The sequence below is a fragment of the Meleagris gallopavo genome, chromosome 17 (assembly GCF_000146605.3).
Source record: "Meleagris gallopavo isolate NT-WF06-2002-E0010 breed Aviagen turkey brand Nicholas breeding stock chromosome 17, Turkey_5.1, whole genome shotgun sequence".
Taxonomy (NCBI): Eukaryota; Metazoa; Chordata; class Aves; order Galliformes; family Phasianidae; genus Meleagris; species Meleagris gallopavo.
In genome coordinates, this window is record NC_015027.2 from 11,680,013 (window position 1) to 11,704,584 (window position 24,572).

General features: G+C 46.8%; 1 protein-coding gene across 1 annotated transcript; it reads left to right on the forward strand.

Moving 5' to 3' along the window:
• Positions 1-455: 455 nt before the first annotated feature.
• Positions 456-24,309, forward strand: RBM19 (RNA binding motif protein 19). Its single transcript, XM_010720556.3, is given in 24 exon segments — positions 456-611; positions 1,351-1,533; positions 2,230-2,361; positions 2,585-2,623; positions 3,299-3,515; positions 4,005-4,258; positions 4,261-4,278; positions 4,759-4,836; positions 5,646-5,724; positions 6,445-6,516; positions 7,179-7,379; positions 7,874-8,004; positions 8,714-8,835; positions 9,441-9,537; positions 10,044-10,154; positions 12,238-12,438; positions 13,312-13,375; positions 13,378-13,428; positions 15,789-15,937; positions 17,195-17,254; position 17,621; positions 18,989-19,068; positions 20,790-20,845; positions 22,106-24,309. Coding segments are annotated over 24 exon segments (2,553 nt in total). The 5' UTR covers positions 456-575; the 3' UTR covers positions 22,227-24,309.
• Positions 24,310-24,572: the final 263 nt, after the last annotated feature.

Consider the following 24,572-nt stretch of genomic DNA (forward strand, 5'->3'; position numbering starts at 1 on the left):
ATAGAGCAGAGCAGCAGACAGCCATCCTGAAGCATCCTGCTCTCTCCTTTCTCCTGTGCACTAAGCTTGTCCATCCCTGGAAATGCAGGTGTTTCGCTTCCTGCTCACCGGGGTTTATGCTGCACTCCCCAGCTACACACCTGCTCTCTAGTCCTGGTGGGATGCAGCAGGGCCCTTCTGCCATACACTGCCTGGGTTCAGGGGATGGAAAAGCAGAAGAGCACCGGGCCCAGCAGCAAGCCCAGAACCGCCGCCGCCACCACCCGCACTTCTTCCTGCGGGCAGGGCTGGAGCTGCGCAGGAGTTGAGCCTCCTCTTGCAGACGAAGCCCTCTGCACGAGGCAGAGCTGGGCTGCGCAGTTGTAAGTGAGAGGAGCCATTCCCCAGTTCCGCCCCGTTGCTAAGGCCCGTTGCTAAGGCCTGCCGCCAGGGCCCCGCTTCATTGCGCCTGCGCGCTGCCTCTCCGTGCTCACGTGATGCAGCGGGAAGATGGCGGCGCCCAGGGGCGGCGTGCGGGACTCTGAGGCAGGTTGGGCCTAGTGCCGTGTTCTGTCGGACTGCTCTCTGTTGCCGACATGTCTCGGCTCATCGTGAAGAACCTCCCCAACGGGGTGAGTCTGTCTGCGACCTTTGTGTGATAGCGTTCGGGGCCCAGGAAGAGAGATGAGTCTGATGGCTGCTGGGACGAGAGAGGGCCGGGGAAGGAGAGGTGCCCCACGGAGAGGCCTGGGAAAGGGCCCACGGGGCGAAGAGCAGGTGGAGGTTCTGGGGGAGCGGGCGTTTTCCGGGTGAGATGGCCGGTGGTGGTTATGAGTTGTGGAGGTGCCCCGGGGCCTTGTGGAGGAGCGAGGAGCTGCCCTGGGGATGGAGGGCTCTGCATGAGGAACGATTCGGGTTCTGTGGGGTCAGGAGGAACCCTGCAGCTGCCTCCCAGCCCGTGCGTCTGCACCCAGGGTACATCCTGTATCTTCTAAGGTGGAGGAGAGGGGCAGTTTGTGGCTCCCTATCCTTCCCTTGTTCTGAGGGAGGCAGGAGAGGTGTGAATGGTGCTGCTACCCCCTGGGGATACCAGAAGTTACTTGTGGGTGGACTCGATGCTCCCCTGAGGGCATCCCAATGCCCAGGTGCAGCCTTTAGCTATGGAGGCACAGAAGAATACGTGTAAGGAATTTGTGAGGAAGAGGACAAACTTTCATAGCTGACATGCATTTCTTATCAGCCTTGCCACAACATAGTGAGATTTCTTCAGAAGTCCTCTGTGTTAGTAAATGTTTTGCTTTAGACTTATCTGTAAAACATCTCTATAGTTATCTTGCTGATCTGCCTTCCTTTTCTCCTTCCCTTCGCCAGATGAAGGAAGATCGCTTTCGGAAGCTGTTTGCAGCCTTTGGCACACTGACTGATTGTTGCTTGAAGTTCACCAAGGATGGCAAGTTCCGGAAATTTGGCTTCATTGGCTACAAGTCTGAAGATGAAGCTCAAGCAGCACTGAGCCATTTCAACAGAAGTTTCATAGACACCTCCAGAGTCACTGTGAGTTGATATATAAAAATACCTTCTTTTGATTCTTAAGAAACTTAGTCACTGGGTCTTACAGATGAACACCTACGGGCCAGAAAAGTCTGAAGACTGAGTCCTTTGCAGCAAAACTCCATCCCTGCGGGCATCCAAGGCCAGGCTGGATGTGGCTCTAGGCAGCCTGGTCTAGCAGCTGGCAACTCTGCCCATGGTAGGGGGGTTGAAACTCGATGATCCTTTTCAACCCAGGCCATCCTATGATACAATTCTATGAAAACAGCAAAGCCTGATGCCAAGACTCATTGCTGCTGTTTCAGGCAGGTTCTTGATACGAATGGACTGTCTTCTGTGCCCTAGAAGTGATTTCAGTATTGGTTGGAGCCAATGTCAAGTTTTGAGCTGTAATAATCAGAACTTTTCAACTTGAGCTTATTTTTTCTTTCATTTAAAGTGATTTCGTCTTGCTGTACTGGACAGGAATTTTCATTCATGATAAGCAGGAGAGCTTATTTGATTCTCTGTAATTGAGCATAACAAACTCCAATTTTGAGTAAGTATGAAGCTGTATACTTAAGAACGTCCTTAACCTACACCGTCCATTCTGTCTGGATTATAAGAAAGATTCTTGATTAAGATGCCTCCTGCAGTTTCAGAACAAGACTGTTGAAGATGAGGTTAATTAAAAACTTGTATTTTTTTTTTTCTTCTCAGGTTGAGTTATGCAAGTCTTTTGGTGACCCTTCAAAGCCCAAAGCATGGAGTAAGCACTCTCAGAGAGTCCCTGCCTTGGAAGAACAGCCTGAGAAACCTGTGACAATTGCAGCTCCTGCAAGCACAAAGAAAGTAAGTCTTGCTTTTTTCCTTGAAGATCTGACACGTGTCAGTGACTTGGCAGAGAGAAGGGTAGCCTGGCGTGTGGAAAAGGGGACAGCTGATGTTGGAGTCCTGATTCTGGCATTTTCTGCCTTAGGAAATTTACTTATTTAACCTCTATCGTTAGGTTACCTGAGAAGTATTACTGGCTCTGCTTCTAATAAGGCTTTCTAAAAATGGCTTCTCTTCCTAGGATAAAAAGAAGAAAAATCCATCAGAAAACTTTAAGGAGGTGAGTAGAGTTTCAGTTCCAATGCCTACATTGTTGATAAGTTGTATTAAAAGACAGAGTTGAATAGCCCTTTTCTGTACTGCTATCACCATTATAATTTCAGCAAGATGTATGATTTTAAGAACTCCATAGCAGTCCAATTCTACTGTAACAAATCATGATTTTAACAATCTCAACACTGAGAACTGATATATATATATCAGTTATATGATATATATATGTATATATATGTGTGTTGTGTGTGTGTGTGTATATATATATGTGTGTATATATATATATATGTATGAATATGTATACATTTTATCTTTTTCTTAATCATTAAATACTTGTCCATGAGTAAGCACTCTATCCAGGACAGATCTTTCAGCAGTTGTGTAACATGCAAGTTGCATCATGTCTAGTTTGCACACTTTTTTCCTTCTTTAATATTTTCTTGTCTTCTTTAAAGTGTTTTCTAAATATTAAGTACAAGAAGGAGTAGGGCTAAGAGACTGAGAAGATGTTAGTGACTAAGTGCTCACCTTGTGAGTGTAAAGTGGACTGCTCTTTATGGTATTTTTTTTATGGTACTGGAAATGAGATTCTCTGAATTTTAACATGCCACTACTTCAGTTTTGTTTGTCTTCACGTTTTGTTTTTTTGTTTTTTTTTTTTCTTGGTTTGTTTTTCAACAGCTTGGAAGAAGATAAAACATTCCAGGAATTCTTGGTGGTTCACCAGAAACGGTCTCAGGTGGCTACTTGGGCTAATGACACTTTGGTGGAGGAGCCCAAGAAGGAAAAATCAAAGCCAGTGGCTGATTATCTGAACTTTGATTCAGATGAGTCTGAGGATCTGAGTGAGGAGGAGAAGGATGGGAGTGAATCCCCTGAAGATGAGGAGGAAACCAAAGGTACTAAAATGGACTATCACCCTTTGCTTGGCTTTGTCTTGGTGAATGGGAGAGCAAGCATGCTGATGGAACTTGATTCAGTGTCCTGCTTACAAACAGAGTGTAATCAGAAGGGTAGTTTCCCCAACATGTAACTCATTCTGTGCACTGTGGAAGTGTAGATGGGAAACACTCTTTCTGGTATTAAGGGGGTGGCATTTGTGCTTTCTCCTGGGTCATTAATTCAGAGCCTAGGAAAAGTAACAGGGCAGCCCTCTCCAATTTGTTTTACATGTGAATTGTTGCTTAAAAGAAAGCAAGCAGGAATCCAGGCATGTTAGTGTAGAAGTGTTGGTTTAAAATTGCTCTACTGTTTTCTAGATTTCTTTTTAGGTGGAAAGTGTAGAGTAGAAGGTCATGGTGATTGTGCCTATTCTCAGCTTTAACTTGGCTGGGGAGAGAGCAGCAGTATCTGTGCAGAAAACTTCTTTGGTCTCTCCTTTCTGACAGCAAAGAAACAACAGGAGAAGAAGGCAGCTACAAGAGAAGACCTCTCAGATATGGATTACCTGAAATCTAAAGTAGTGAGGGATTCCTCCTCCTACTCTTCATCCAGTGCAGAGGAAGAAACAGATAGTGAGGAAGTAGAAGAGGAAAGCAAGAATGAGGATTCAGGCATTACAGAAAATATTGGCACCCACACAGAAAAAAGGAGGAAGTCAAAACCCCAAGAAGCAGAGCAAGAGACACCAGCAGAGGAGAAGAAAAAAGATCCACACTAGAGGTAGAACTGAATTACACTTCTATCACACTTAAAGCAGGAGCTTCATGGGATAGTTTGTGTTGTTTGGTCACTCCAGGAATGTAATTGAGAACTTGAAGTCTATGAGACCCCTAGGTACCAGCTTTTTTGGCTTACTGGGTGGGACCCATTTAAAAAAGAAGTTTGTCAGATCTCCTCTCAAAGCTAGTTAAATTCCTTTTTCTGGAAAACAGAACTTCCTAAGAGGTAGTATTAGTGCCCCTTTCATGGGCTTTTCTCTCTTCTTATGCATGTCTGCAGGGAATACTTTTGCAGAGCTTGTTTTTAGCATCTGGGTTTGATCATCCCAGTCAGACTTTGCACCCTTATCTAGGTCCTCCTGCTCAGGCTGATGGAATTGTTTTTCCTCCTCCACTCTTCAACCTCCTGGTTGCTATTCAGAATCACCTAGTTGTGTCATGACTTCTACAGTTTCTTTTTTTCCAATCTTCTGTGCAGCAGAAGAACCAAGTCAGCTCAGCAGAAGCAAGCACACCACACACAGTGAAACTGTGTGGTGCCCCGTTGAATATCACTGAGGTAAGCTTGGTTCCTGAGCTGAGAATTCCCAGCTTGTAACTCAGCAAGGTCTTTGCAGAGGCCCTGTTTTCACTTGGTTGAACTGTGCTGAGGATTTTATGGGCAGTTGGGGAAACTTTTTTTACCTGGCTTTGTGCAGAAATACTGTACAGGTGCTGCTCCAAAAGTAATGCCTCCCATTTTTTTTTTCCAATGTTGGCCCATGATATTAGAAGTGGATGTTGGTATGGCAGTAGGAATTGGCCTTTCTCACCAATATTCCTTTACATTTTGTTGCTGTGCAACAGATGGCAGCAGAGGGGAACTGACAAAATGGTATCTGACATGGAAATGCATATGAAGCAAAGGTGAGGAATTGAGTTTCTCCTTGTGAGAAGAATTTCGCTCGTTGACATCCGTCAATGCTTGCCGAACATTGATGGAGACCATACAGTGGATGTGAGCACAGTGAGGAGTGAGTGGTTTGTTTCAGCAGTGGTGACAGTGACTCTGGTTTACCTCCTCTGGTGCAGATTTTTACAAGCGGAGCATCTAGGCTCCTGTTCACTGCTGGTGAAAATACAGGGCTAATGGTAGTGACTATGTTGAAAGATAGTATTTTATAGCTGAGAACTGTCTCTATCAGATAATATTATGATGCTCTTTGTATCTATTGTAGCTTCCAAGGAAATAAATAGGAGGCATTACTTTTGGAGTGAGCTACATATATTACATGTGGTGTTTTTATGGTGTTTCTTTAAGAAACAGTTGTCTGATGGCCACTTTCTGTATCCAATAGCTCATTGAAGCAATTCTTATTCTTCCTGCAGCAAAAGATTCGAGAATTCTTCTCGCCTCTGAAGCCAGTGGCAATCCGGATAGGAAAAAATGCTCAGGGGAAAAATACAGGTAATGTGTATTTGTGGAAGAGGGCTGGCTCTATGAGTCAGATGACCTCTCAGTCACACCTTTGCTCTTTCCATCTGTAGTTCTACATTACTGGCCTGTGTCCCAATTATTACTGACCTTTCTGTGACTTTGCAGCTCACCTGCCCTAGTTGCTAGCCATAGGATGCTGTGGACAGAGTAATGTTGGCTGTACTCCCTTAGGGCAATGCAGCAGCATTACAGTAGCAGGAGCCTTTTTTTTGGTTTGTCTTTGAAGCTTTCCTAAACTTCCCAAACCATGCCAAGGAAAGGCCCCTTCCTCTGGAAAAAGCTGCTGCTGCAGATCTGCCTTTAGACAAGGAGCTCTCCTGGCTGGCTGTGACTACTGGAAGTACCCATCAGAAGGTGCAGGTCCTTAGAGCTGGCAGGAAACTTAGTTATATGCTTTCCTTTCATAGCCTAGAAGCAGATGCACAGTTTCTTTGCTCTTGAAGGCACCTGTGGAAAGCCTGCTTCAGCTGTTAAGACAGGCTTGTTCAGTTTATACATAGGGAATGAGTTATTAAGAGGCAGCCTTCCAGTCTGCCACAGCCATTTTCAGGCTGGATTGAAAATTTAATGGGAGCTGAATGTCTTATCTGTAGGAATCTATATTTTAAAAAGCCTGATTCACCCTTAATTAGCCTATTAGTGACTGTGTTTCTTCGCATGATGCTCAGCTGAACCTTTGCTTCCTCCAAGGTTATATCTTTGTTGATTTGAAGAGTGAGGCAGAAGTGCAAAGGGCCTTGAAGCGGAAAAAAGAATACATAGGTAAGTGCTGTTTGTTCCTTCTTGTTCTGATGTCAGTGACAGAGTGCTCAGGTGTTAAAGTACTCCCTGTGAGAGAATCTCCCATTGCTTCAGTTTCTCCCAGGCAAATGGTGGGGGAGGTTTCCTCTGCACAGCTGTTGTGGGATAACCAGTTGCCATGTAAGTGCCATCAGGAGCAGCTTAGAGTGGCTGACCTATGTGTGTTACTCTTTGGCTCTTGGTATTTCTCATGTGCCCGATGTGTATCTTGCTTTTGGTAAAAAATGATACTGTAAAAATCAAGTTGGGATAGTGCAGGGGATGATGCTCCAAGCCTTCATTCGAAACCCATTCTTAGTGAAGTCCTTGGTGAAGCTATTTATACTTGGAAAAAATCCCGTGTAAGGTGGGAACATAGACTTAGAAGCCTGTGGATGAGGTTGACAGAATCAGAAGGATTGAAGCTTCTGAATGGAAAGGAGTCTGAAGATGACTAGCAAACATTCTGCTAATCTCTTGAAAAGAATTGTCATTCTTTTATTTAATCTGACAGAATTCTACTCAGTTCTTTTGAATTGTGATTGCTTTTCTCACTGCTGTAAACCTAGACTCTTAACACATTGATATTGATAGCCCATGGCTTCAGGAAGCATCTAATGTGCCTGTGTATGTTTGTTGACTAGGTGGGCGATACGTTGAAGTATCCCGATGTGAGAATACCCCAAAAGAAACTGTTACAGCAAAAACTCATGACCAGCCTTGGCAACGAATGAAGAGGGATGATGAGGAAGAGGAAGACTTGTCTGAATCGGGGAGACTCTTTGTCAGAAATCTTCCTTTTACTAGCACTGAGGAGGACTTGGAGAAGATCTTTTCCAAGTATGGTATGTACTTGCTGTAGTACTGGACTTGCAATGCTGTGTCTCCTTGCAAGCAGAGGTTTGCTGGGTGGGAATGGGCGTATGAATCTGTGCATCTCACACCTCTCAGACACAGACAGACTCAAATCATCTTCACTGCCTGGTGTGACAGCATGCGGCTGCTTGGTATTGAAACTGATGCTGTACCAGTTAGCTCAGATGTGTTGTGTATGCATCTGCCCTCATTCCTCGTATCTCCAATCCAACAGTCGAAGCCATGTGTGCTACAACATATGGGACTTTGGGTGCTATTGCAGGGCCCTCCTTGTTGGTCTACAGACTAGTGGCTCCTCACCCAGACTCATGGTTCATCACACACCTTCCTGCAACATTCAGACCTGCTCTTTGCTCTCTGGCTCCTTTCCTAGCTGTGACCAGGGGATGCCTGTTCAGGGTGCTGTTGGGGAGTGTGGTGGCTGTGTAAGTGATCTCTCACAGAAACGCCTTTTCTCTTGCAGGGCCCCTCTCAGAGATCCATTTCCCTATCGACAGACTGACAAAGAAACCCAAAGGATTTGCTTTTATCACCTACATGATTCCTGAACATGCAGTGAAGGCCTATGCAGAAATGGATGGGCAGGTGTTCCAGGTACAGTGACTTGAGTCTCATACGCTATCAGCCTACCTGGTAAAGGTGGTTATTAGTGAAGCGGACAGGTGTTTGCCCCTATGTGTTGCTGAGCAGAATTCCTTTAGGTGCTAAGGGGTAGAGTCAATTCTGCTTTACTATCTGGGAACACAACTGCCTCTGGCAGAGCAGTCTGGTCTGAACAGTTTGACAGATACTGAGGACTGAGTCTGTCATGCTTTGTATGGTTACTCTTAGCTGCAGTATGCCTTCTCTAAGAAGGAAGGTTACCTACTTCCACCTGGTTCACTTGACTAAGAGAAATGTCCGAAAGTTTCTTTCCTCTGCTTTGTTCGTGAACTTCTGCGAATTATTTCAGAGCTTCAGATCAGTGTTTATAAATATGTGAAGTGCAGGTGTCAGTTGATGAGGGCAGACTCTTTTCAATGATGTGTAGCGATAAGACATGGAGCAAGGGCCAAAAACTGAATCATAGGAATTTTCACATAAAGAAGAGCTGCTTTACAGCGAGGGTGGCAGAGCACTGAAGCAGACTGCCCAGAGAGGTTGTGGAGTCTCCCTCTTTGGAGATATTCAAGACCCATCCGGACACTTACCTGTGACCTACTATAAGAAACCTGCTTTAGCGTAGAGGTTGGACTCAAAGATCTCTAGAAATCCCTTCCAACCACTGCAGTTCTGTGATTCTGAATTTCATCTTTTCTTCTAGGGTAGAATGATGCATCTTTTACCCTCCATAATCAAAAAGGAAAAACTTGAAGATACTGATGCAGAAGAATCTTCCTCCTACAAAAAACAGAAGGAGGCCAAGGACAAAGCCAGCAGTGCCAGGTACGGAGGTGTCTTGTAGCAGGGTAAGACAACACAACCTGCCAAATTACCAGATGGCCAGAATGCATCTTTGTAGGGGCTGTATAGATTACCAAAGTCAGTAGAGAATTTGTCGCGCAGCTTTCTGTTTCCTTTCCCTCTTACCTACTTAATCCCTCTTTCCACGTAGCTCTAGTAGTTCAGCAAGTAGCATGTGCGGAAAGAAACGTGGTTTTCATTGCCTTGTGTTTGAAAGTTGATAATATTTTCAGACTTTATGGGCAAGGCATGCAACTTTCCTTGCATAGGATTTGTGCTTTTAGGAAACCATATGAAAAAAAAACATGTTCCTCTGAGCCTGCTTCCAGCTATAACTGCATAGCTGTGGCCACTCACATGCTAGGGAAGAAGAGCTAAGGTGCCAGCATTGCTGCCTTTGTTTGCTCACCAGTCATGTTTCTCTCATGCTGTCCATTCTCTAAGGATGTTCTACTGTTATTTCCCTCCATCTTATCCCTGTTACTAGTGGTGGCCTTGAAAGCTCTTCTTTTCTAGGACCATTGAACAGAGAGATGTCAGTGGAAGAAAAAACGGCAAGATTTGAACCTGTCTCTTTCTCTTTCCAGCTCTCACAATTGGAATACGTTGTTCGTGGGGACAAATGCTGTGGCTGATGCTATTGCTCAGAAATACAATGCTTCCAAAAGCCAAGTGCTGGATCATGTGAGTTGGGTTACTGATGAAATGGGGTGGGAGACCATTTTCTGACCTCTTTGCTCATGGCTAACATCTGCCTGGTCATTTTACACAGCAAAAGCTGCTGCACAGTCATAAGCTCCACACAGACTGAAAGATCAGTGGTCCTCTAGCCTGTCTGTAGGTGACAGTCTCTGAAACTAGAAGTCAAAATGACACTCCTATCCCTGCTCTTTCCCTCCTAGCTAAGCTTTTCTGTGGCTGAAGTTTGTATTTGCATGTGACTAAAAGTTGATGGGAGTTCACAGACTAAAATTTAAGATTGTTTCACTTTCCTTGAGAAGTTCTCTAGCTCCAACAGCAAAACTCCCAGCAGCTTCAGAGGAACTGGAGCATTTTATCTTCAAGTTCTCTGCTATATTCCTGTTGCTTCTAAGAGCAGCAGGAACAAGTGCTCAGCAAATTCCTGAATCAGGCCCTTTGTTTCTGTTTTGAACACTTAACATATTGTTGACTGTTATTCTTGCCTGCAGGAGAGTAGAGACAGCGTGGCAGTGAGGATTGCTCTGGGAGAAACCGAGCTGGTCCAGGAGATCCGACGGTTCCTCATTGAAAATGGAGTTAGCCTGGATTCCTTCAGTCAGGTGAGATGCCTGCCATGAGGCTGCAGAGTGAGCCTGGTTCTTCTGCCCAGTCCTGACATCTTATGCTCTTTTTAAGATTTTTAATTAACCCTCTGCATTGTGCAGGATTGAACTATTACAACAGTTTTGAGTTGTTCTGAACTCTTAAAGATGAAGTTGTCTTGGGATAGTTGAAGTACATGCTATAGTGTGACAAAACTATAGTGTGAGATCAAGTCCTGTGTCTGTAGCAGGATGCACAGAGGAAGCAGTCCAGGATGTTTCTAGACTGCGTGGAAGATAGCTTCCTTATGCAACTGGTAGGAGAGCCCACCGGGGTGGTGCCCTGCTAGACCTGGTTTTCGCTAACAGAGAAGGACTGGCAGGAGAAGTGAAGGTTGGGGACTGTCTTGGGCAGAGCGACCATGGAATTGTAGAATTCTCTATTCTTGGAGAAGTCAAAAGAGTGACCAGTAAAAGTACTTTCTTGAACTTCCATAGGGTGGACTTTGATCTGCTCAGGGCGCTCATTGTGCAGGTCCCTTGAGAGTCGTTTCTCAAGGGTAAAGGGGTCCAGGAAGCCTGGATGCTCCTCATGACGGAAATCTTATAGGTGCAAGAACAGGCTGTCCCTGAGTGCCGTAAGGCGAGCCGTAGGGGAAGACGGCTGGTATGGGTGAGCCAGGGACTATTGATGAGACTCGGGGAGAAAAAGAGAGTCTGTGTCCTCTGGAAGAAGGGGCAGGCCTCTTGGGGGGATTACAAGGGAGTGGCTAAGGTACGAAGGGAGGAAGTCAGGAAGGCAAAAGCCCAACTTGAACTCAGGTTGGCCACTGCATAAAAGAGAATAAAAAGTCTTTTTATAAATTTATCAATGGCAAAAGAAGAACCAAGGATATTTCTTATCCTATACTTGATGCAGCAGGGAATGTGACCACTGAGGACAAGGAGAAGGCTGAGGTTCCCAATGCCTTCTTTACAACTGCCTTTAATAGCCAGACCAGTCATCCGCTGGGCATTTTATGCCCTGATCTGGAAGTCCGGGACCCTACTCAGAACATACCCCGGCGATTCAGGTGGAGACAGTGAGAGAGCTTTTCCTCCATCTGGACTGTCACAAGTCCGTGGGACCAGATGGCTGCACCCTCGGGTGCTGAGGGAGCTGGCGGGGGTGATTGCCGAGCCCCTCTCGGCCATCTGTCAGTGCTCCTGGTTAACTGGAGAGGTCCCGGAGGATTGGAGGCTTGCTGATGTGACTCCCATCTTCAAAAAGGGCTGTAAGGAGGATCCGGGGCACTACAGGCCTGTTAGCCTGACCTCGGTACCGGGGAAAGTAATGGAGCAAATCATCTTGGGTGAGATCGCACGGCACGTGTGTGGTGTCCAGGGGATCAGGCCCAGCCAGCACGGGTTCATGAAGGGCAGGTCGTGCCTGACCAACCTCATCTCCTTCTATGGCTGGGTGAGGGAAGGTAGTTGATGTAGTTTACCTAGACTTCAGCAAAGCCTTTGACATGATCTCTCACAGGCTTCTGCTGGGGAAAGTGGCTGCCCGTGGCCTGGACAGCTATACCCTTCTTTGGATAAGGAACGGGCTGAGGGCTGTGCCCAGCAGGTAGTGGTTAATGGAGTGAAGTCCAGCTGGCGACCCGTTACGAGTGGTGTCCCCCAGAGGTCTGTACTGGGGCCATCTTGTTTAATATATTTACTGACGACCTAGACGAGGGGATTGAGTGCACCCTCAGTAAGTTTGCAGATGACACCAAGTTGGGAGGTGGTGTGGATCTGCCTGAGGGTAGGGAGGCCCTTCAGAGGGATCCAGACAAGCTGGATCACTGGGCTGAGGTGAATGGGCTGAGGTTCAACAAGGCCAAGTGCCGGGTCCTGCACTTTGGCCACAACAACCCCAAGCAGCGTTATATGCATCTTCTAAACAGAAAGCCTTTGCTAAGAGGTTGTTGTCAATTTTGGATCTTGGAAAGGTGTGACATGTCAGGAGAGAGCACATTGTGTTGAAAATGAGATCTTCAGTTAGTAAGAGATTGGTTTTTGCTTTCTGAAGTCCCATGTCTTCTTTCTCCTCTTCTCCCACTGAACATGTCAGGCTGCTGGTGAGCGGAGTAAAACTGTGATCCTGGTGAAGAACCTCCCAGCCACCACAAGCACAGCAGAGCTGGAGGCTGTCTTTGGCAAACACGGCAGCCTGGGCCGGGTGCTGCTCCCAGCCGGAGGCATCACAGCCATTGTGGAGTTTCTGGAGCCGACCGAGGCCAAGCAAGCATTCACTAAGCTGGCCTACTCCAAGGTGGGTGTAGCCAGGATGTTGGCTAATTGTGAAGCTCCTGGAAAGAGTGCATTCTAAAATGTGAGATAAAGATGGTTTTGAGGGAAGTGAGCTAACAGCGTTCACAGAATGGCCAGGGTTGGAATGGACCTCAAGGATCATGAATTTCCAACTCCCTGCCACATGCAGGGCCACCAACCTGCCCATGTAACACTTAACCAGGCTGCCCAGGGCCCCATCCAATCTGGCCTTGAACACCTCTAGGGATGAGACATCCACAACCTCTCTGGGCAGCTGTTCCAGCACCTCACCATTCTCATAGTAAGAACTTCCCCCTGACATCCAACCTAAATCTTCCTTCCTTCAGCTTAAAACCATTTTCATTAAAAAAAACATAAAAACCCTCAAAACCGTAGCGTTACTATGTTATTCCCTCATTCTTACATTTAGGAAGATGCCCAATGCATCCATGTGCTGCAGTAGCTGACTAGGACTCTCAACTTGCAAAGAAATAAAAATTAAAAAAAAAAAAAAAAGACTGGAGAATTGGAGCTGTGACAAGTGTCCAAAAACCCTCTGGCCTGGGAGAGGGTTTCTGATGCCTTTTTTTATAGAGGAGTTGGTACTGAAGCCTGGAGCTCTCCTTAGGAGGAGCCCTTTCCTACCTGTGGCCTTCCTTGTTCCTTGTCCTCTGGTTTCAATAGACTTATCCTGTATGAGGTTGGATACTGACTCACTTCTCCAGTGAAAGATGGTTTAGCCAAACAAAGGTGCTGCATAGCTTTTCTACTCTTTTCCATAATAGGGTGTTTGAGGGGAAAATAGAGCTGAGAGCAGACTTTTCTTCAGGCCTTAGCTTTTGCTATTCAAATTTCTCCTGTGTTCTCTCCACAGTTTCACTCTGTGCCATTGTATCTGGAATGGGCTCCAATGGGTGTCTTCTCCAGCCCAGCCCTTCGTAAAAAAACATAGAAGCTCTGGAGAAGGAGGGAAAAGAAAGGCTGGTACCTGGTAAGAGCTTTAACTGTGTCAGAGGAATCTGTCTTTGTTTCCATGCTCCTTTCCATGTAGAGTAGCAATGCTGACATTCCTGAACTTTTTGATGCACTGGAACAGGTTGCTCAGAGAAGTTGTGTGAGTACCCTGGAGGCATTCAGGACCAGGTTGGGGCCTTGGGCAGCATGATCTGATGGGTGACAACCAGCCCAAAGCAGGACAGTTGCAACTGGATGAGCTTTAAGGTCATTTCCAACTTTCCTTTTTCCTTTCCAATGGCAGCAGGACCAATGCAGTGAGGTGTTACAAAAAGAAGGGTGCTTATCTGCCTCTGAAGATCTAGGCTTGCAAAAAGATTCCACAAAGGAAGTCTAGTAAGCCCTAGTCAGCCCTTAAATGAGGTCTAAGAGAGGTGCAGCCAGGCTCCCCCCCCTTCCAGTCACACAGCTGAATTGCCTTCACCTGTGCTTTCAGGGCTGACCCAGTCTTTTCTCCAGGTGCTCAATCAGTGGTTCAGGCTGTGACTCAGCAGTTCCCTTAGTTACAGAATAGCTTAGGTTAGTGTACTTTGGTACAGAACCAGCCTCATGACATTCTCTACATGGTTCTTAGGGTCACCTCACTGTGTAGTGTGGTTGTCGATGTTCCCACATGAGTTCTGGGCTCAGTCCTGTCTCACTCCTTGCTTCTTGGATGAGATGTGAAAAGTGTGGTACTGCCCACCGTACACCAATCCAATTTGGATTGGAGCTGATGCTCTGGGCAATGGCAGGAAACTTTTGGTCCGTTTTGCTCTTGGCAGCAACAACTGAGAACTGTAGATACTCTGTACACCAGCCCTCACCCCCTGAGTGCATGTGATCACATGCTCTGCAAGGATACCCTCCTTTGCAAGAGCACCTGAGCTTCCACAGCAACAGGAGGATCTGGCAGCTGACTTGCCAATGGCAGTCTATGGGTCTCTTCTCTTCTTTCTCTGTTCCTTCTTGCGTCAGTCCCTGCTGTGTGCTTTGTCTGGATGATTTTCCACTGCTGCAAGGGCAGAGCCTTCCCTCCACTGGAAACTCTCATTTTCCCCATCCTGGGGGCTGTAAACATTAATTCTCGTCTGTATATTTAAAACCTTTCAAGACTTTCAAAAAAAAAAAGAAAGAAAGAAAAGAAAAGGTTGTCTTTATATAGGTTTGTTTCTCTAGAAGCTATTTCAGGACTGAGATTTTGGAAGGGGAGAGAAAAGCTGATGAAAAGCCTCTTTCTGGGCTGCTGTTCTGCACATGGGTCACAGAGGATGGCTGGAGCCCGAGGGAGCTGGGGGGGCTGCTTTATCTCCCTGTAACCGAGACCCTCACCTCAAGATAAAGGGCTTTAAGCACAGGAGCTCCTGGAAGGCTTGCTCAGGGCTGATAATGCTCTTTTCTGCCAGCCTCTGGAGCTCTGCATCTAGGAAAGGAGAGGAAAGGGATGTGAAATAAACTCATCGCCTCGTTCACAAAAGGGCTTTGGGCGGCAGCACATGGCCTCTTATTGTGCCAGCCACAGATGGATGCACCTTTTTCTCCTGCCCTGTCTCACTAAATCTCTTCCCTCCCGTTCTTCAAACGACTTATCTTCAAAGGCAATGAGTTTTTTCCATACTGTGTTGGCAAACACCCTGCGGGTTGGGGCAAGGAGGGTTTGACCACCCGACTGGGAATGCTGTGGTGCCAGGGGTAGGGAGGGCAACTGGATGGAGCCTATGGGGAAAGTAGGCTATGGAGGTAGAGCTGGGAAGTGTCTAAGCACCCCTGGCTCCATGCAGGTTCTCTTATACCAAATGAGAGAGCACTAAGCCTAAAAAAATCATCGAGGGGATGGTGGTAATGCCAGAGGGAGATGCTTAGTTTGGTCCCCTTGAGCACAGCATCAGCTGTGCTGTTAGGGGCTGAAGCTGGTATGGAAAACAAGTTGTCTAGGAAGGGAAGAAGTTGGAAAGCCAGTGGGTGACAGCTAGTGTGTCTAACAACGGCCTTTGTGTGCTGATGGGGAAGTGTAACAGGTATGTATTATCAACAGATGAGGTGTTAGATCACTGCAGAATTGTAATTAAGCAAGTCCAGGGCTCCTTGCCTAGTTCAATAGGTGTCTGGCAAGGATTGATGTGGGGGTGTTTAAGGGCTGAGGAGCAGGTTTATAGAGTTTCTACATTCAAAGGATTTTGTTTCTACAGGGACCTGTTCACATGTGCATGCTGAGTCTGCCTCAGTCTCTGTTCACCCAGTAGAGGAGTGGTCTGATCTTGCTGAAACAGTGACTGTCAGCTGGGGCAGGGGGCAAGCTCACCCCAGATTTGGCTTTGTTGTGTCTTTACGGCATTGAGTTTTCTCTTTTTGTATCAGATGGTGACACAACTGTAAAGGTTTCAGAGGAAACATCAGCACAGGATGAGGAAGAAGATGAAGACGAAGATGAGGAAGAGACTATTCCAGGGTGTACCTTGTTCATCAAGAACCTCAACTTTACCACCACTGAAGACACGCTGAAGGAGGTAAGCCATAAGCAAGGAGTGGAGTCTGGGTTTTGCTTAGTATAGGCAGGCTGCTCTGATGGGATAGGAACAGGTTGAGACCACGCTGGGCCCCTTGTTGCTGGAAGGCCCCTACTCATTGCATGGGCTTGAAGAAAGGGCTCACCTGTGTTGCAGAGTGCAGGGAGAAAGGTGTTCTCCACCTCTGATGTGCTAAAGATATGGTGTTGAAAGGAGTTAAATTGTCAGTGGTATGGCCTTAATGGTACATGAGGGAGCACTGGGGCAGGAAACCTCCACTTTTGAGTTTTAGGCTTCAGTTATACAAATGTATCTGAAACAGTTTTGATGGATTTGAATACTACCTTGGGACAGGTGGAGGCAATAGGAAGTCTTTTAAGACTCTTCGTTTCCCATTCTTCTCCTTGGGATCAGCACTTGTGCAGCTGTAATACTGCATGGCATGCTAAGGCAATAAATGATTATTTCACTGACATGTGCTTAAATTTTGTGCCAGTATGGAGCTGTCTGTGCTACTTGACCTCAGCAAAGCACTTGGGGGAGATTGTAGCATTTCTAAAACCATGTGGAATATTAATAGTGAGGCTGGGAAAAAACAGCTGGAAGTTCTCACCTCTGCCACTCTCTGTAGCCTTGTGATGTGCCATATTTCCTGTCCAAGAATGGTGGTGGGATGTCAGTCCATCCTGGACCTGTGCTGCTCCATCTTGGGATGGAGGTTCTGGTATAGATCTCATCCTGCTGGCTGTGGGGACAAACGTAAATGTTCAGAGAAGGACTGGGACTTCTTTTTTCCTTTTTTCTTTCCTACGTTCCAGTTGCAGTTTTACAGGGGAATCATACAAATGTTGTGCCACTGTAGGACAGCCCATGCTGCCCTGCAGCACCTCTCTAACGACTGTGGAAGGCGCTGTTTTCTTGGGGGCATCACAGGAGTTACCTGCAGTTGAGTCCCGGCCTGGGTGCAGACAGCTTGTAATCTGCTGTGGTTCCCCACAACAGCCACGGAGCTCAGCGGTTTCTGAGGAGTGGTGAAGGATTTCTGGGAACGTCTGTGTTGATCTATTTACAAGTCTGTGTGTGTATTTGTGCAGAAATAATCTTGTAGGAGAAAAAGCAGCTGTACTGCCTGCTTGTCATGTGTGCCTGGCGGGGAGGTAGGCTTGCAAGCGTGTGTCTCTGGCTCTGAAAGAGTGCTACACTGTCACTCAAACTGAGTTATAAGCCTCTGACAAAGGGTGTCTGAATTCCTTGCAGACGTTCTCCAAAGTGGGAGCTGTGAAGAGCTGCACAATATCCAAGAAGAAAACAAAGCAGGTACTCTAGATGTTACTGTTCAATTCCTTCCTGCAGCTGGTTGCTGAGGGCTCAGGTGTGGCACTGCGTTAGCATTCATCTGGATGAGCATTTGTTATTTTTGCATTGGCAAAATCTTCAGTGTTTCTAGAAGTACGCCTGTTGAAATGGCTGAAAACAGCAGCCAAAAACACACTGGAGTTCAGTCTAGAAGGTTAAGCTGAATTGTGGAATTTGTGGAGATGTGGCCTTTTTCTTGAGATCAGGACAGAGAAGCCAACTCCTTCAGGATCGTAGAGCAGGATGCAAATTGAAAGGGACCAGTGCACTTAAATGATTGAACGTGTGCACAACACTTTATCCACAACAGCAGCCACAATCTTCCAGGGTGCCTGGCTGAGTACTGTGCTGAGTGTTGTTTGCTGCCTGCGCTGATCCCAGCAGGATCTCTGCTTCCCTCCCACGGGGTCGGACAGGAAAGGGATTGCATAAGGCAACCATGGCTGGATGGGCTGCATCTTTCCAGATTTTAGGCTAGGGACTGCACAGCTCTGTGGGATTTTGCCTTGGGGAATAACTCCCTAGGCATCCTTTTGCATGGGATGCTTAAAAACTCTGATTCATTGAAAGAAAAAGAATAAAATCAGTTCTTCAGTGCTGCTGACGTGTCTGGCATGCTCATGACTAGACAGCAGCATTTGAATCTGGTCTGAGCTCATACTGCCTACCAGAACTATTGGTTTCTGGTGCTGCAGGGTGATCTCAGTATCCTGCTGCCTCTCAAGTTCAGAAGTTAGAAATTTGGTGATGTGTTTTTGCTTGTGGATTTTTCCTTTCCTCTCCTAGCTTTATTTATGGACTTGGAAATTGCAACTGCCTTTCTGGGTTCACAGAAGCATATTCTGTTTTTTGCCTGCCTCACAGATGTTCTGTCTCTCAAGTGTTGGGCTTTTGTTTTGTTGTAGTGGGAAATCATCCCATTACTTGCACATGACAGTTTGCATTTAAACAGATCTCAAATGCTTGGTTCCCAGCAGTGGTCATTAAGTGCCTATTTGCCGTGTGTTAACCAAAACCAATTTCTGAATGGGTTGCAGATTAGAAAAGCCTCATCTGGGGACCAGACTGCAACCTGCATATTTCTTTCCCACAGCAAAAGTCACATTTACGTCTGGGCTGTTTACAAATTTCCCCAGTGAAGGTCTTGTTTTGTACATGAGGGAAATGTCCTGTGTGTAAGCAGAGGCTTGTGTATCTATAATAGGATCAGTCACCCTGGCTACAAACAGCGGTTGTTCTATAGGACATACAGTTATTGTTTTATTTATGGAAGCTGTGCTGAAATCTCACAAAGCTAGAAATCAGTTTGGCATACAATGCCATCTCTGATATCAGCATCAAAACAAGCTCTTCAAACTGAGCATCCATTCTAGAGCAGTATTTTGTTCCATGCAAGCTGGTAAGGAGTACTAATGAGGAATATGACAGTCAGGGCATGAACAGGCTGGCCCCTTCTTCGGTGTATTAGTTTTTGCTCCCCCCCAGTGTTAACAGTCAGAGATTCAGAGAATTTTTGTGCTCACAGTTGTCCCTGGATCCTGTTGGGTACTGCAGTTAATGGTATGAATCCATGTAATGCTGTGGCAGTGTTAGTAGTTAGTATGTAACAGCACTTTTTTCTGGTTTGTTTTTATATTTACTTTTTAGTATCCTTGTTTCCTGCTATCATAACAATTTTCCTTTATCTTCTTATAGGCACTTTGCTTTCCATGGGCTTCGGATTTGTGGAGTACAAGAAGCCAGAGGGTGCTCAGAAAGCCTTGCGACAGCTCCAGGTAAGCTGAGATGTTGCTGGACCAGGTATATTTCCAGAGATAGTGGGCAATGGTGTAGATAAACTGTAAGGTTCAAAATCTAGTTGAGGAAGAGGGATATCTACCCTCTTCCTATCAGTACTTAGAAGGGTATTTCATACTGAAACCTGAAGGAAACCTACAAGAAAGCAGGAGGGGGACACTTTATCAAGGAATGTCGTGATAAGACGAGATAATAGCTTTAAAATAAAGAAAAAGGATCTAGATAATATATTAGGAAGAAATTCTTTACTCAGAGGGTGCTGAGTCACTGGAACAGATTGCCCAGAGATGCTGCGGATGCCTCATCCCTGGGGTGCCCAAGGTCAGGTTGGATAGGGCCTTCAAGAACCTGATCTGGTGGGAGGTGTTCCTGACCATGGCAGAGGAGTTGGAACTAGGTACTTCAAGCTCCCTCCTAGCTCAAGCTATGGTTCTGTGCAAGGGGAAATAGCTTGAACAGAAGAATGTTTACTAGCACTGATCCTATGCAGAGATGGCAGAAAATGTGGAATTATTAAAATTCAACAAGTTTTTTCTGCAAGGTTTACTTTGCAGCAGTTACAGAGACCCAAGCCCCCACAGAATAAGTATAGCTTAGTATTTGTTGTGGGGTTCAGTTTCATCTTCTGTGACTCTGCCAGTGCTTCAGGGACTTATAGCCTCACACTTTCTCTATCACACTGCCATAGGGCTTGGATGCTCTTCAAAGGAATAAGTCATTTCTGCTGCTGCTAGAACACCCTAGTGTCTTGGTCCACATTACCTGGGTGATGCAGGCTAGACAGCAGGAACACTCCTTTTCTAGATAGACCTGGAAGAATTGCTCTGTGTATAATGGCTGTTTGCTCCGTGACTGCAATCCATGGGTGTCACCTTCAACAGGTGGTGATTTTGCATTCCACAGCTGATGTAGTCTTGAGATAGATGGGCATTCTGCATTGTGTTGAACAGCAGAATCCTGGGGTATAAGTGTAAGCAGGACAATGGAGATTTTGCAGAGGGAGTGGGCGGCAGGGCTCCAGGTTCCCAGCATAAAGCCTTTGCATGTCCTGTGCTGTTTCAGGACTGATTAGGCAAGAGGCGGTTTGTTTTCTGTGCTTTAATGTGTGGGTAGCAGGGGACTTCTGTCTTGGCTACTGACAGCAAGTGAGTCATCCTTGGCTCATTCCAGAACAAGCAGTAAGGTGCTCTCTGCCTTGAAGAGTTTGCAGTCCAGAAGGAGAAGAACTAGTAGCCCAGGGCAGGGCAGTGACTTGCCTTTGGCAGATTAGTGGCAGAGCTGAGGCCAATGGGCAGACATGAAGGTGCTGGCTGATTCCTCAGTTGGTCAGACTATCTCCAGCTTCATATCAGAACCTTGCCTTGTATGAATGGGGAAGAACTTTAGTGAGGAGAAAGGAAGGAATATATGGGAAAGAACAAAGATGTGAAATGTGAAGATTGTGCTGGAACAGCTGCCCAGAGAGGCTGTGGATGCCCCATCCCTAGAGATGTTCAAGGCCAGGTTGGATGGGGCCCTGGGCTAATATTAAATGGGGAGGTTGGTGGCCCTGCATGTGGCAGGGGGGTTGGAGATTCATGATCCTTGAAGTCCGTTCCAACCCTGACCATTCTGTGATTCTGTGAAATGCTATGCTTGTATCCTGGAAGCTTGAATGCTGTTGTGACTCACACTTTTTTGTTTTCATTTTAACTTTAAGGGCTGCATTGTAGATGGCCATAAGCTGGAAGTCAAAATCTCTGAGAGAGCTGTCAGGTAAAGCTGTCTTCCTTCTGTAGCATGGTTACATTTAGTCTGTGATAGATCTTGGTCGGTTCTTCATTTCTAAGCTAGTATCTCTGCTTCATAAGGATGTGTGGCCAGTAGTGCTTTGGCTGTCTGACACATCAGCCTTTGTTCCACATTGCGTGGAGTCACCTCAGTCAGTACTTGGAAAGGAAGAAAGAAAAAAGGAGAGGAAAAAAAAGCAGATGTGAAGGTGCTTGCTTACTAAGTGACTGACATCCAAGTGAAACCTTGAGCAGCATACACTGATGGGGTGCCAAAAGTGGGTCCAAGGTGAGAACCAGGCACGTGATACTTGTTTCATATTTAAGGAAAAGGCTTCTCTAAAAAATGCCTAAAGTTCTTTTGGTGGGGAGACTCAGAAGCAGACCTTTCTGTGGAGTTACATTTCCTGATGTCACATAAAGAGGGTGACTGACTCAGGTTTATAGCCTTACAGTTGAAATCTGTGACTCATGTCCACTGGGATTTTGATGATCTGTATCTACGAGGTTAAAAAAAATAAACCTAGTGTTTGAAGGTGGTTACTGGCACCCTAAAAACTGTCTTGTACACACTTTGGAAATGCTGTGAGAAGAGGTGTCTCTTAAATGGCATAATTCCTTTGCAAATCTGGTATTTGGGGCCCAGAAGGCTGACAGTTCACTATCTGCACTCTGCATTTTGTGGCTTTTTTTTTTTTCTATAAAGCATTCATACCCATTCTGGATTTTAAAATCCAGCTTGTAATGTAGAATGCTTTACTTTAAGCTGCTGTTTTTTTTGTATTAGGTAAATTTTTATCTTGTTCAAATGCAACACAACCTGAGCAAAATAATTTAGTTTTGTTTACTGTTTTCTAAGTCAGTAGGAAAAAGAATGAATATTAGCCTGCAATAGACTTCTTGTTTAAATATGTGCAAATGGTTCATCACCTTATACTGAGTAGACAACATTTGAAGTCAGAAGAAAAGTTGGAGGCAAATGTGAGTACAGGCCTGCTGCCTGAGCTCCGTTGTGGCTGCACTCAGCAAGCCAGAAGCTCTGATTTTAAATTTGGGATTTAAATTGCTTGCATTCATTCCTTCTCTATGTAGCCAATGAAATATCCATTGTCAGCAGTACGAAACTGGCAAAGATGTCGTTGTGAGCTAGCTGGCTAATTCTGATGGCTGGCATTCAAGCAGACAACATGCCCTGGGTGTGTTACTCTGCAGTGCCCCTTACCTGCCCTGTCTGTTCACCTGCCAGGCCTGCTGTGAAGTCCTCCCGAAAGAAGCAGACGGTCAAGAAGCAGAAGACTTCCAAGATCCTAGTCCGAAACATCCCGTTCCAGGCCACCGTCAGGGAGATCAGGGAGCTCTTCAGGTAGGAAAGCATTCTCTTTCAGGTCTGGGCAATGCCCTGCTCAGGAGCCAGCAGGGTTTTAATGCAGGATCTCGCTGTTGGAATGTAATGATTGTAATGATGAATTTTGACTTCTTTGTGGGAGCAAGTGAACTTCTAAGTAGAAATGATATAACAGGTTTTTCTGCTATAGATATGCTGTCTGTGAGACAGATGACATATGCCAGAGTTTTAGCTCAAGTGCTCTGACCTGCCACAGCTGGGTGGCCCATCACTCTGCAGTAGGCATGCACGAAGGATGGACATCTCCCCCTATCCAACAGATGACACAGCCTTGGATATTTTTTTTCCCTCTTGTTTGTAAGGCTTGCGGCAGCATTCCTGCTGCTTGGCACACCTGGCTGGGAGGAGCACCGAGAGTCACTGCAGACAGCTGGTGTGAGAGGTATCAGCTCGGGCTGACTCCTTCCTCCATCTGCCCTGCATACACAATGCTATAGCTCCTTCCCAGCCTGCAGGGAGCACATAAATCTGGCTCTGCCTTTGCCGCACCTGGGTGTGTACCTCATGTGCTTGATGCTGTGCATCCCTGTGGCTGCAGGGATGTGAGGTATGCAGCTTGTCAGAGTCCCTCCAGCAAAAAGTACCTCAAGCCCTACCTGAGCGATGAGTAGGGATTTCAGGATCCCAGCCTGCATTCTGCTATGTACTGGCTGCTCTCTTCTCTTCGTATCCTCAGCCCAGTTGTGCATACAAGGATACAGTAAGCCTTTAGTGTATCCCAGAAAAGAGTTGCAGCTGTGTAAAGTGCAGCTTATGCCATCTGCTGATTCCAGGGTAAGAATCCAAGCGGCGGGCCCAGGCCATGCCCCCTGCTGTGCTGCTGGCTTACTGGAGGAATCTGGGAGAATTGTTGTCCAGCTCCGTCCATCCATTTTGCGGTCAGCAAGATCGAGGGCGACAGCACCCATCCGCAGGATGTGAACTCCTGAGTCAGAGGAAGCTTTACCGTGGAGTTGGTGTTTGTCTCAGCAGCAGGCAGTGGTTCTGCTGGGTCAGGGTTGTGCTGTTCCATGGAACCACTTTAACCCTTTGAAAGTTATCAGGCCATGCACCAAGAACTGCCTTGCACAGAGCCACAAGGCTTTGCTGGGAGCAGGGGAAGCTCCTTTCCCTATATACCCCTCTAGGAGCTGTGATGCTCTCCTGCCCTGACGGTGGTTAGAACAGTGGGACAAGGACAGTAGGTCCGTGCTGCTACAGCCTGTGTTCTTGTAGGGTAGAGGAAAGCCGTGGTGGTGACAAAAGCTGTATTCTGCAATGCTGTTTTGGAGTGGGGTCTTTGGTTTTAAGTGGGTGCACGCCATGACTCAGCCCAGATGTGTTCAGGAAAAGCATGGTGTAAGGATTCACGTAGAAGAGCAAAGGGATTTTCGTGTTGTGCAGGTGTAGCCTGGATGCTTTTGTTTCAGCGTTGCCCTGTGAGCCCCAGTGGAAACAAGGCCCAAAAAAGCCTGGGGCTTTCAGAGCAGCATGCTGAGGGAGCATGTTAAGTACTGCTCATTCAGAACTCAGCCTGTGTGGTTGCAGCCATGTCCCTCGTAGCACCAGAGCAAACAAAAGCCTGGAACCTATTTGACTTTTTGGGTGCCGAGCTACGTTCATGGCGCGGGGAGACTTGTGAACATCAGGAGAACAGATGAGTCCAGCAGAGAATGAGGGCTTTGCTGTGTGTTTTATTCTTCTCTTGCCTTGTCTGGGCACCTGGGACTGGGGAGAGGCGGGGCGGCTGTGATTCACAGCGCAAGGAGCACATGGCCTCCAGCAGCACGCTGCTGCCAGCGCTCTGGGGTGATGCGCGAACATCCATTTTGTTTATCTGGACTCTGTGGAGAGGGGAGTTTGGTCCTCAAAACAACAGCGGATGGCCTGGGGGGGTCCATAATCCTCCCCACGCCCAGCCAGCCCTCCTGGCCTGCTGAGAGGCTGAAGCCGAGCACTGCCATGTGCTTTGTGCTCTGAGATGGCTCTTTGACGTCAGGTGCCTGTGCTCTGGAGCTTCTTGCGTTTCCGTGTTTAGGAACCCGTCTGATTTTCTTGTTGATTTGGAACCGCAGACAATAGTTGGGCGGCAGGGGCGGCTCGGCCAGCAGGGCTGCAGGGGGCACTCTTAGCCTGCCCAGGAGAGCAGCGGGGCTGTGCGTGGCACCGCCAGCCTGGGGACGCGGGGACGCAGCCCGGGCACAGCCCCAGCGCTGAGCCGAGCCGGGGACCCTGCACGACTAGCTATTGTTTCACGTGCTCCAAAGCCCCAGAGCCCTGCAGCTGAGGTCTCTCAGCCTGCTCCCTTCTGTGCTTGCTTTCTTTTTTT